At 40.9% G+C, this 12,831-nt stretch overlaps 1 protein-coding gene across 3 annotated transcripts in view; it reads left to right on the plus strand.

Annotated features, from left to right (window-relative positions):
* Znf318 (zinc finger protein 318) overlaps positions 1-12,831 on the plus strand; it is a 53,475-nt gene that overhangs the window by 31,388 nt on the left and 9,256 nt on the right. For 2 of the 3 annotated variants that reach the window (XM_090355606.1, XM_090355604.1), the window contains exon 7: positions 5,763-5,966. In XM_090355606.1, the coding sequence (XP_090211732.1) occupies positions 5,763-5,966 (204 nt within the window). Of the gene's footprint in view, positions 1-5,762; positions 5,967-6,419; positions 6,520-7,485; positions 7,605-7,922; positions 12,098-12,831 lie in introns of those variants that run through there. The other variant, XM_090355603.1, reaches the window with a different exon arrangement.

Genomic DNA, 12,831 nt, shown 5'->3' on the forward strand with positions numbered 1-12,831 from the left:
GTGTGTCTGTATATGTTAGTCTTGGGGCTGGAACTCAGGGCCTGGGTAACTCCCTGGATAACTCTTTTGGTCAAGGTTAGCACTCTACCACTTGAGCTGTAGTACCATTTCTGGCTTTTTCTGTGATAAGACTCACAAACTTTTCTGCCCAGGTTGGCTTTGAACCATGATCCTCATATCTTGGTCTTCTGAGTAGCTAGGATTACAAGTAGGAGCCACCAGTGCCTGGCTTCTGTGAGATTCTTATTTCTGGTAAGAATTGTGGTGCTAGTCAGGTTCTGGTAGCTACTCAGGAGACAGATCTGAGAATGGAGGTTCAAAGCCAGCTTGGACAAGAAAGTCAGCAGGACTTTTTTTTTTTTTTTGGCCAGGGCCTTAAACTTTTGCTCAAGACTAACACTCTACCACTTGAGCCACAGCGCCCCCTCTGGCTTTTTTCTGTGTATGTGATACTGAGGAATTAAACCCAGGGCTTCATGCATACTAGGCAAGCACGCTACCACTAAGCCACATTCCCAGCCCACTCTGCACTCTAATCTCCAATTAACAAAACTGGAAGTAGAGCTGTAGCTCAAAATGATAAAGCACAATAGCACCTTGAGCAAAAGAGCTCTGGGACAATGCCCAGGTCCTGAGTTCAAGTCCCCACAACAATGACAAAAAAAAAAGTCAGTTTCCTTCCTGAATTGGCTTTGAACCACAATCCTTAGATCTTAAGACTCCTAAGTAACTAGGATTCAGGCATGAGCCACCAGTGCCTATCTACTTCTGGCTTCTTGATGGATAACTGGAGCTAAGAGTTTCATGGGCTTTCCTTGCCTGAGCTAGCTTTGAGTTTCGATCCTCAGGAGGAAAAAAAAAAAAGAAAAAGGAAGAAAGTAAAGGGAAGGGGTGGGAAGGAGAGATGAAGGAAGGCATGGAAGGCTCTTGATCTTCAGCTCTCAGGCTTGGAACCAGCTAGGATTATGGGCATGAGCCACTGGGCCATTCTTAATCCTTTCTTCACATACAGTGATTGCGATGCTCCCTTACCTGTTGAGTTTTATTCATGCCTCTTTTCCCTCCCTGCAGTTGGTGTGTGTGCACACATGTGTGTATATCCATGTGTGTATGTTGGTCCTGAGGTTTGCATGCAGGGCCTGGGAGCCGTTCTAATTTTTTTTTTTTTGGTTGGTCATGGGGCTTGAACTCTGGGCCTGGGCACTGTCCCTGAGCTCTTCAGCTCAAGGCTACCACCCTACCCCTTGAGCCACAGTGCCACTTCCCGATTTTTGGTGGTTAATTGGAGATAAGCATCTCATGGACTTTAGTGCCCCGGCTGGCTTTGAACCAGGATCTGCAGATCTCTGTCTTCTGAGTAGCTAGGATTATAGGATTGAGCCACCGCACCCAGCTCACTGTAATTTCCTTACTTGCCTTTTTATTGCACCAGTATGTTATCCCCTTAAGGTCTTCACAGCTTTGCTTTTCTTTATTATGCAGTTATACTCTCTTCTCATTCTTCTAACTCATAATAACAGCCTACATTTCTTCTTTTCAATTATCCTTAAGTTGTGCAAAGGAGTTGCCAGTCAACAAAGTAGTTACAAATTTCTTCTTTGACTCTTATTCATGATTCCTTGCACTGTTAAAATTTTCCAGGGGGCTTAGAGTGTGACCGAGTGGTAGAGTGCTTGCCTAGTATGCACAAAGCCCTGGGTTCAATTCCTCAGTACCACATACACAGTTAAAAGCCAGAAGTGGTGCTGTGGCTCAAGTGGTAGAGTACTAGCCTTGAGAAAGCTCAAGGACAGTGCCCAGGCCCTGAGTTCAAGCGGCCAGGACTGGCAAGAAAAAAGAAAAAAATATTTTCCAGTATTCCATTGTAATTGTTAACTTCGATTTTAAAGATTTAACATTTTTTCCCCATCTCAATTTTAAAGGCAAAGGATTAGTAGCTGTATCTGTCATTCTCCAGCATAACTTACTGCTCTTAACATATTACCACATATACTCTTACCTCCTCAGAAAGCTCATATATATATATATATTTTTTGACAGACCTGGGGCTAGAACTCAGGGCCTGGGCACTGTTCCTGCACTTCTTTTGCTCAAGGCTAGTACTCTACCATTTGAGCCACAGCATCACTCCAGCTTTTTCTATGTATGTGGTACTGAGGAATTGAACCCAGGACTTCCTACATGCTAGGCAAGCACTCTGCAACTAGCCACATTCCCAGTCTCTCATAGTTTGTTTTTTAATCTCTATTATACAAATAGTCTACATATCTCATTAATAATTCATTTGCCTGGAATGATCTTCCTTCTAATCTTGCTCATCCATTGAAGTCTATTCTTATGTTTCTTTCCTCTACTTAGGGCTTCTTGAGAATGAATGAATATTACTTACAGCTATGTTTTACCCAGCAACCAAGATGTCTAATATGTAGTAGATGCTCAGTTAATGTTGAGGGTTAGAGAGAGAGATTCTGTATTGTCTATCAACCAAACTCTAATTGCTGTCTCTTGAGAGTTCTTTTTATCAACCAGCAATACTATAGTCTATTTTATATCTGGATCTTGAGTCTGGACCTTTGATAATAGAAAATTTTAAAAAGTTCTATCAATTTGTTGACTTACATCAAGCTTCTGTTTATACAGTGATTCCATTATATTATCTTACTGTACATATTTTTATGTACTCTGAAGCTAAGAGGGATATGTGAGAATTCTGTTTTCATTTTAATACTATGTGATGTTTTGACTATGGACTTTATTTCCTACATCTTCTCAGTCTTCTTTGCTTCTCCATTTCTCTTCTCCTCTTTTTTTTTTTTTTTTTTTTTTTTGCCAGTCCTGGGATTTGAACTCAGGGCCTTAACACCATCCTTGGGCTTTCCTCAAGGACAGTGCTCTACCACTTGAGCCATGGCACCACTTCTGGGTTTTTCCAGTGTTTGCAGTACCAAGGAATCGAACCCAGAGTGTCGTGCATGCTAGGCAAGCACTCTACAACTAGGCCAAACTCCTGGCCCCTTTGCCTCTTTTTTTTCAGTGTTAGGGATTGAACTGTGACCTGACAGATGCTATGCCGATGCTCTGCCACTGAGCTGTGTCCCCAGTCTTAGGCTTCTTTTCAAAATGTATACAAGAGCCAGGTGCCCGTGGCTCATGCCTCAGATCTCAGGAGTCCCTATGAGAGTCTTATCTCCAATTAACCACTGAAAAACTGGAAGTGATGCTGTGACCCAAGTGGTAGAGAACTGTTCTTGAGCACAAAGAGGCTCAGGGACAGTGTTCAGGTCCTGAGTTCAAGCCCTGCAATTGACAAAAAAAAAAAAGTATAGGTGAATAGAACAACCTGCATAACAATCATGAGGCCCTGAGTTCAAACTCTAGTACTGAAATAACAACAACAAAAAACATAACTCTAAAGTATATAGTTAGTTTTGAAGGGTTTTTTTCTCTTTGTTTTAGAAAAATACACAAACCCACAATTTTTTTTTTTGGTCCAGTCCTGGGCTTTGAGATTTTTTTCCACGTATGTGAAATCGAGGAATTGAACCTGGGTCTTCATGCATGCTAGGCAAACATGCTACCACTAAGCCAAACTCCCAGCCTCACAAACCCACAATTTTGTTTTCCTAGGTAACTATATTTTGTTTTTGTCATATAGATGGAAAAATCTGTCTGAGCAGTTGAATCACCTTTGTTTGGTATAACGATTTTCTTAGGATAGATAAATGTCATACAATAAAATTGCCAGGTCAAAAGGTATTCAGAATTTTGGGATATGTAGTATATATTCCTAGATCATCATCCAGAAGATCCAGTTAATACTTCCATTAACAGTAAGGAAGTCTCCCTTTCCTGATCTGCTAAGTATATCTTTGTGACTCTTTTTTTTTTTTCTTTTGCCAGTCTCCGGGCTTGATCTCAGGGTGTCTGACGGCCCTAACCTTGGACACAGTGTCACTTCCGGCTTTTTCTGTGTATATGGTTCTGAGGAATTGAATCCAGGGCTTCATGCATGCTAGACAAGCACTCTACCACTAGGCCAAACTATTGGCCCATCTTTATGACTCTTGAATAGGACTTTGTTAGGAAAGAATATCCTTGAAATCTTTTTTTTTTTCCTTCTATGTCCCTTATCTTCTTCCCACTAGCCAATATTTTAGTTCCCTTATCTTGTCTACTGTAGACATCTTGTCTCTTGAGTTGCAAAATTATCTTTTTCTGTACCTTGTGTCTCAACATTAACCAAAGCCTCGTTTCTTAAATTCCTAGTTCTCACTTTGGTGAATAATTCAAACTAAAATACTTACTGTTGGGGAGTCATGTTTTAAAAGAGAATTCATGTTAACTCAAAAGTGTTGAATCCTGCCGGGCACAGTGGCTCACGCCTGTAATCCTAGCTACTGAGAAGGCTGAGATATGAGGATCAAGGTTCAAAGCCAGCCCAAGCACAAAAGGACCTGAGACTCTTCAATTAACCTCAAAAAAATTGGCAAGTGGGCTTGGCACAAGGGTTGGGCTGTAGCCTTGAGCTGAAGAGCTCAGGGACATCGCCCAGGCCAAGTTCAAGGCCCAACCCCCTGCCCCCCACCCCCCCAAAAAGTGTTGGATTCTGTTAGGGACCTTTGAGGCAGTTAGGAATATTCCTTTAGGTTTATCCCACATAGATTGCTGTCTGTTTTACCCATGCACAGCACCAATCCTACTCTCATCCTTTCCATACCAATAATAATATTAGTAATAGGGAGGTCACTGTTACATGTTATCTTCATTTATTTAGCCTGAATAACTACTTTTCCTTTGTTTTTTTTTGGTCAGTTGTGGGGCTTGAACTCTGGTCCTGGCCGCTGTCCCTGAGCTCTTCAGCTCAAGGTTACTGCCCTACCCCTTGAGCCATAGTGCCACTTCCCCGTTTTCTGGTGGTTAATTGGAGATAAGCATCTCATGGACTTTAGTGCCCCAGCTGGCTTTGAACCAGGATCCGCAGATCTCTGCCTTCTGAGTAGCTAGGATTACAGCCTGAGCCACTGCGCCCAGCTACTTTTTCCATTTTTGTTTTTTTTCTCTACTGTATCTCCCCCCCCCCCCCCCCCCCCCCCCGGTTGTGTGGCTTGGACTCTAGGCCTGGGCACTGTCCCTGAGGTCTTCAGCTCAAGGCTACTGCCCTACCCCAGGGCCTGGGCATTGTCCCTGAGCTTTTCAACTCAAAGTTACCGCCCTACCCCTGGAGCCACAGTCCCACTTCCCGTTTTTTTTTTCTAGTGGTTAATTGGAGATAAGAGTCTCTCAGTTTTTAGTGCAGGGGCTGGCTTTGAACCAAGATCCTCAGATCTCAGCCTTCTGAGTAGCTAGGATTACAGGCATGAGCCACCACACCCAGCTATAATGTGATTTTTTTCAAATTTAATGAACGTAATTGATTTCCTAGGTAACACATTCAACATTTACTGAAGTGTATACAGTGAAAAGACCCCTACCTCTCCTTGTGTGCCAGTTCCTCTCCATTCAGAGGCAGGCAGTTTCCACAATCTTGAACATCCTCCTAGAGATTATAGAGTACATGAACATATTCCTAATGTTTGGGTCATTCCCTTTAACCCTTGGGTACAGGTTTCTTTTAAGGTTCTGCCAACTTTACAGCTTGGGCATTAGAAATATGGTCTTATAACTGTATTTGTATCATTTTTGACTCCCACTACCATTCTTTGTTAAGACAAATTTAGACTTCTTTGAATTCTTTTTCTAAGTGTAGGTTTTTTCCCCTCCAGGAATTAATAGTAAACATTGAGAAGTCCCAAATTAAGAGCCCTCAACCTGCGGAAAGCTCCCAACCAACCACCGAGAAGTCTGATCAGCTCACTCCTGCTTATGAGTATTATGATGCTGGCAGTCACTGGTGCAAAGACTGCAATACTATTTGTGGGACCATGTTTGACTTTTTCACCCATATGCACAATAAGAAGCATACACAGGTAAGTAGTTTAACCTCAGTTGTTTCACTTCCCTTCCAACTTCTGTATTCCCATCTACATTATAAAACTGGAAATGAAACATTCTTGAATGGGCAGGAGCCCCAGTCTGAAGAGCCAAGAGATATCAACAAAGGAGGCACCATCCCCAGGGTTCAGTCCAGGGGGTCTACTTGTAAACACCATAATGAGTGTAAGTGAGGCTTCTGCCTCTTTTGATTCCTTGTGTTCCTGATTTTTTTGTTTCATTTATGTTGCTAGTATTTATTCTAACATGTGTTTACCTCTTCCACAGGTGATTTCCGTTTAAACAATTGGCAGAATGGGTGGGTCGGGCGGGTAGCCAGGGACTTCTGGTTCCGTAGTCTTATGTGTGAGGGGAAAAAAAAAGAGAGAGACAATTGGGTCATTGAGTTTTTAGTGCTGTGTGTGAGCACCTCTGCCTCTTGCAAATAGACACTGGATCCCTACAACAGACCTTGGGCTTCAAAGACCCAGAGTGAGGCCAAGCAAGATACTATAAAGCGCACTGACAAGATAACTGTTCCTGCAAAAGGTATGTGTCCTATTACCTCTTTTGTGGTCTCCCTACATTTATCTGAGTAAGAGGAGTTTCTGAACTAAAGTGTTGAGAACCAGTATAGCATAACATAGCTGTTCTTTTTAATAAAGTGTAAGAATGTCCTAAAAATAAGGGATATATAAGACTAATATATATATATATTATATATATAATATGTATATATACACACACATATGAATTGTCATAGATATCTACACACATATATATTTCTATCTATACATACTTTGTGATAAATATGTATTATAGATACATACTTTAAGTAATATATATTACTTAAAATGATATATAAAGTAAGATATATAAATGATTTATATACTGTAAGTGATATATATAAAATATGTGTGATTTATATATCATATATGTGGCTTAAAATATAGAACAACTGTCTTTGTCATTAGTTTATACATCAACATCCTATTACTTGAAATCCAAACATAAAAGAAAGACAGTAATTTAATTAATTCTTCAATTAAGAACTATAAAATACTTCATATAGTATTATTAAGGAGTAAGTTGATAAGAAAAAATTGTGTTTAGACTTTTCAAATGTTTGTAGATAGTCAATGCTATTAATTTATCCTTCAAATATAGATTCCTAAGTACTTACTACTGATACAGAGATCCTCATACAAATGATAATAGGATAACTACCTGGGATAATAGTTTTTAAATTGTCTAAGATGATGCTTAGTGCTATTTTGAGTTCAGGAGAATCAGCAACAGGAGTGGGTCTGGCAAAGGAAACTACAGAATTTACTAGATAAGTGTTCCCAAGAAATAGAGGAATTGAGGTCTAGAATTCAAGTCTTAGGTTAGAAAGATTGTGGGTTCATCCAAATGATTCTTCTGACTCTAAATATACTGCAAAAGAGTGGTTACTATCATTCTTGGTAAAAAAAAAAAATAAGACTTGTTTCCTAAACCTTCTATTTCTTTCAGGTTCTGAGTTTCTAATTCCCATCACTGGATTTTACTGCCAGCTCTGTGAGGAATTTTTGGGTGATCCAATTTCTGGAGAGCAACATGTAAAGGGTCACCAACATAATGAGAAATACAAGGTTAGTCTTCATAGTACCATGTGGGATTTTCCACTCTGCAGTAATTTTTTTGATATCACTCAAAGCCAGAAAAAGCCATTGACACTTCAAATTCATATAACAACTAGGGGAATTTTCAATCCTGAGCTAATAATCCTGTCCTAACAAACTCAGATATACTAAGCTAGCAGAACCATCTTTAATCCTTAAAAAGAAATCTACAAATTTCTTAAAAATCTAGAGATTTTTTTAAATGAATCCTAACAGTTTCAGGAGCCAAGGTTTTCTTTTTTATAATGGTTTAACCAGTTGTTGAGTCTTTATCTTTTCTTTTCCCAGAAATATGTAGAGGAAAACCCATTGTATGAGGAACGACGGAATCTGGACCGCCAAGCTGGCTTGGCTATAGTCCTAGAGACAGAACGGCGACGACAGAATGAGCTTAAGCGCAAATTAAGCGAGAAACCAAAGGAAGAGAAGAAAGAAAAAAAGGCAAAGGTTGTGAAAGAAGGAAATGAAGATGACCAAGTCTCTACAGAATTGGAGGACCAGCTCTCTGAAGGTGGGAATTCCCCTGAAAAAGCTGAAAATAAAAGGAACATTAGCATCAAACTCCATGTAAAAGAAGAGGTGAAAAAGGAACCACCAATATCATCATCTTTTGGGAAATTCAGCTGGAAGAAGACAGAAAAAGATGAGGAGAAGAGTTCAGTGGTGGCCCCAAGCATCCTTAAGGAAGAGGTTATAGAAAATAGTAAGGACAAGGAAGATGTCAAAGCTGAGCCTGGAAAGACAAAGCCCATCAAAATCAAGCTTTCTGGGAAAACTGTTGTTGCACACACCAGCCCCTGGATGCCTGTTACAACTTCAACGCAGACTAAAATTCGACCCAACCTGCCTATCCCATCTACAGTACTCCGTAAATCAGGTTCATCCACAGTGAGCAAGCCTGCTCCTCTTAATACCTTTCTATCTATCAAATCCCCTGGAACCACTGCTAAACCTCTGCCAGTGGTTAAAGAGTCTTCACCTGATCTCCTCTTGCCTCCAGATATCATCTCCAAAGCTTTTGGAGGGGAAGAGGTGATTCTGAAAGGATCTCCAGAGGAAAAAATGGTGCTGGCTGAAAAGACTGAGCCATTGCATAAACCTGAGCTGATGTTGCCACCTCCTCCACCTCCCCCACCCCCACCCCCTCCACCCCCCCCAGTTATACCTCATCCAGTTGCTCCATCTCCTACTCAAGTAAATGCTGCCTTGGTTCCTGTAAAATCTAACTCAGTTGTATCTCAGACTCTTAGTCCTGGTTTTCTGGGTTCAAACAGTTTGAAACCAGAGATGCCTGTAACCTCGGCACAGCCAGCTGCCGTTCCTTCTGATGAAACGGCTCCTGGGGTGAGTGAGAGTGATCAGGACCAGACTCTTTTCTCTGTGTTAATACGTCCTCCACCACCCCTCTCAAGTGTATTCACCAAACAAGCCAAAAAATTGGAGAAGCGAAATCCATGCTTAGCTACAGCCAATGCTAAGGATCTGTATGACATCTTCTACAGTAGTGGTGGAAAAGGAGCCCCTGAGACTAAGCTGGGTTGTGGCTCATTGGCCAATGGGGAAAATAGCAATCTCTCTAAAACAGTAAGTTCAGATACCTCTTCTACCTTGAACAGCAGCGCATCATCCCAAGAGGAGTTACCTCAAGATAGCGATTCAGTCACTACACTGGTAGCCAGCAACTCTGAAAATCCTATTGCAGAAACTCTGGTATCCATAGAAAAATGGTCAGTTGTAGAGCATGTAGACTCAAAAGGCAGAGACAGCAGCAATGGTTTCTTACCACCTTCGGCAAAGTTGTGCCAAAACAGGCCTTATGAAACTGTTACCTCCAAAACAGACACTTTGGCCTCATGGACTTCCAGTTCCCTCCAGACTGACACTGATAGAGATATGCTTTCACAAGGGAAAGTTGAATTTGACCTGAGAGAGCCAGTACCACCTGGTACAGACTCACCTCTTCAGCTAGAGAAAGATACACAGTGTCATACCAAGGACTCTCAGAAGTTGGTAAAAGTTCCTCTTACAGATTCTGATAACCAAGACAAAGAGAGCCAAGAGCTCCACCAATCTGAGAATTGTGGAGAAAGTGAGATAGAGACAAATACTGAAACAAAGGGAAGGGTGGAAGTTAAAGAGGGAGTAGGTGCTAGCATTGTGCCCCATACCCACAGCTTAGCAGATTCTAATTTAAATAATAAAAACAGATGGGAAGAAGTAGAACAGCCAAAGTTGATTGATAAAGAAGCAGAACAATCTAAGAAATTAATGACAGGGCATGAAACCCTAAGTAAAGTGGTAATTGAATTGAGTAGTGCACAGGCATTCTCCACAAAAGCAAAAATAGACTCATTTCCATCAGAAACAAGATCTTTACTCCATAATCCACAAGATATACCTAGAGTTTCTGCCCCAGCATTGCTGCTTGAGTCCCTAGACAGATCAGATGTGTGTTTAACAGACAGTCCCCAGAAGAAAGGAGTTACCATTGATAATCAAGAGTGGCTTAAAAATTCAGCTTCCAGAACTTACAGAACCTTCAAATTCAAGAAAGAAACATCAAAAGATTTTCAAGGTAAGATGATATACAAGCCGTCTGTTTATAACAAGAACGAGAAGCCAGAGCAACCAGAAGTCGAGATTGTGGAGCCACAAGATGTCTGTCTAGAACCAACAGCTACAGTAGAAACTCAGGCTAAGGAGCTTCCTGTCCAAGGGAATCTGGGAGATATGCATGTTGATTTCTGCAGTACTCAGGTAGCACATGGATTCCCAAGTACCCTATCTCAGAAAGTATCTGAAGAAAATTCTATAACACCTATAAGATGTAATCCCTCTATCCCCAATGACTTTGAACCAATCTCGTCTTTCTCTGGGTTTCCTTTAGATTCTCCTAAACCCTTGGTGCTTAACTTTGAAACAGAGGATGAACTCGATTCATCTAATGCCACAAATGGGAGGATCACTTCTAACTATTTGAAAACTGGACTTTCTGTAGAAAATGTTGAGTGTGGCTTGGGGAACCTAGAAGGAACACACCAGGCCCTTGACCTTTTGGCAGGGGGAATGTTGCCTGAGGAAGTCAAAGAAACTTCACAACTAAAGAAGCAAGATTCACTTATATTGGAATCCAAAACAGTTAGTCCTACAGGCCTTGGGCCATCTCCTTGCCTTCCAGACCTTGTTGACTTTGTCACACGGACATCAGGCGTTCCAAAGGAGAAACTATGTTCTCTCTCTGAGCCAGATGATCCTCTTAAGTGTAGTTCCCTGGAGATGAGACCGCTGCAGCTAGAAATGTTGGGTGCACCCATTCCAGAAGTAGCAGTTGGTCAAGTAGATGAGGACGGTGGCAATGCTTTAAATTTTGTAAAAACTCCAACTTCACAGTCCCTTTTAAAGGAACAGATAGTTGGAGGCAATACAGTCCCTCAAGTAACTGAACAAGAAGCTGTCATTGATGCCACCAAGGACCACACGCAATCCAGTGTTCATAAATAATAATGATACCCAGGACTACTTGTGGATCAATCAAATTGGCTTCTAGAAACCAGATACCTAGATGGTCCAGGACAAGATGGCAATTTCATCTGGTACCAACACCAAGACATAACATTCATGGAATTTATGAAAAGTTACCTCTCTAAAAAACTTTAAAATATCAGACAAACTCATAACTTCTATATATGTATTTGTTAAAAATATTCTGTTATCTGTTTCTTAATTTTTCCTACTTTGTCATTAAAGTCAAATGTCTATCTGGCTCACCACATAGTGTGCTTTGGTTGTATTTTGGGCTTGACTCGCTGCAATTTCTGGATCTTAGAGACAGCTGACTTCTCAACTGCTGTTATATTCCTATCCAATTTCCTGGGCTGCTGATGGCACCTCTGGGGGAAAACGAAGAGGCATGCTGAAAAAGGAAGAATTGTTCTTTTAGGTTTCCATTTGGATGGGCCTGCCTTAATTGTTTGAAATGTCACGTGAGTAGCCCCTTTATTTAGTGTCTCCTTCCCTATTGGCATGTCGGCTCCCTAATATGCCTTTTATTCCGTTGCCTTTGCTTTGAAATGATCTTGTTTGGAAATGGCCTCAAACAGAAGAATATCTGACAGGCTCACTGTTTATTTGTAGGGGGATATGTTTTTGAGGTCTCTTGTATTTTTGGAATGGCCTTTGCTCATTGTATTGTGAACTAGTAACAATTTATTAAATTGTTTAGCAGCTATTTCTGTTCAGAAATAGAAGATAAGAATCTGGTCATGTAATTGGACTCATTCTATGTTCCATAAACCTATATGTATCCCATCTTCTACCTCTCCCTTTACCATTATTTCCACCATAGTGTGATGTTTGGGTTGTACATTTTGTTAAAAAGATTAAAGAATTTATGACTTGACTTGAACAATCTTAACTTTATTATTAATGTGTTACTTTTTTGGAATAAATGTATTTATCTTGTGTTTCTGGATTTTTTTGTTTTGAAAGTACTGGAGTTTGAACTCAGGACTTTGTGCTTGCTAGGCAAGGAACTCACACACATTTGAACTTCAAAGGATAACTAGAATAGTGAACACCTGCTTCCTTACTGCTCCTCAACCATTCTCTCCCCCAGAGCTACTTTCTTCTTTGCCAGAATATAGTTATATAGGATGCATGTATGTGTATATTTATAAATCATATAGTCCATGTCCCAGTGATATCCTAAATCAATAATAATGTCTTCCTCCTGTGAAGTTTTCTCTCCCTTCCTCTCCCTTCCCACCCATCTCTCCCTTACTTCCCCCCCACCCCCAAAGTCTGAGGAATTCAAAATTCAGTACCTGCTGCTTTTGCTCATTGGCTAGTGCTCTACCAACTGAGCCATCCCTCCAACTCCATCTTGTGAGGTTCTTTATTTACTCTGTGTTTTCTCTCTTTAGGCTCTTTTGGGACCTGAAGGACAATCAGGAATTCTTACTGGGATTTCCTCAGTAATAAGAACAGATTGTCAGGCACTGGTGGCTTATGCCTTTAAACTCAGGAGGCTGAGATCTAAAGATCACAGTACCAGGCCAGCCTATTCGGGAAAGCACATGAAACTCTGATCACCAAAATTACCAAAAATCTAGACATGGAACTATGGCTCAAGATGGTAAGAGCACTAGCCTTGAGCACAAAATTTCAGGGACAGTCCTAGGTCCTGAGTTGAAGCCCC

The sequence above is a fragment of the Megascapheus bottae genome, chromosome 22 (genome assembly GCF_031878675.1).
Source record: "Megascapheus bottae isolate mThoBot1 chromosome 22, mThoBot2.hap1, whole genome shotgun sequence".
NCBI classification, from domain to species: domain Eukaryota; kingdom Metazoa; phylum Chordata; class Mammalia; order Rodentia; family Geomyidae; genus Megascapheus; species Megascapheus bottae.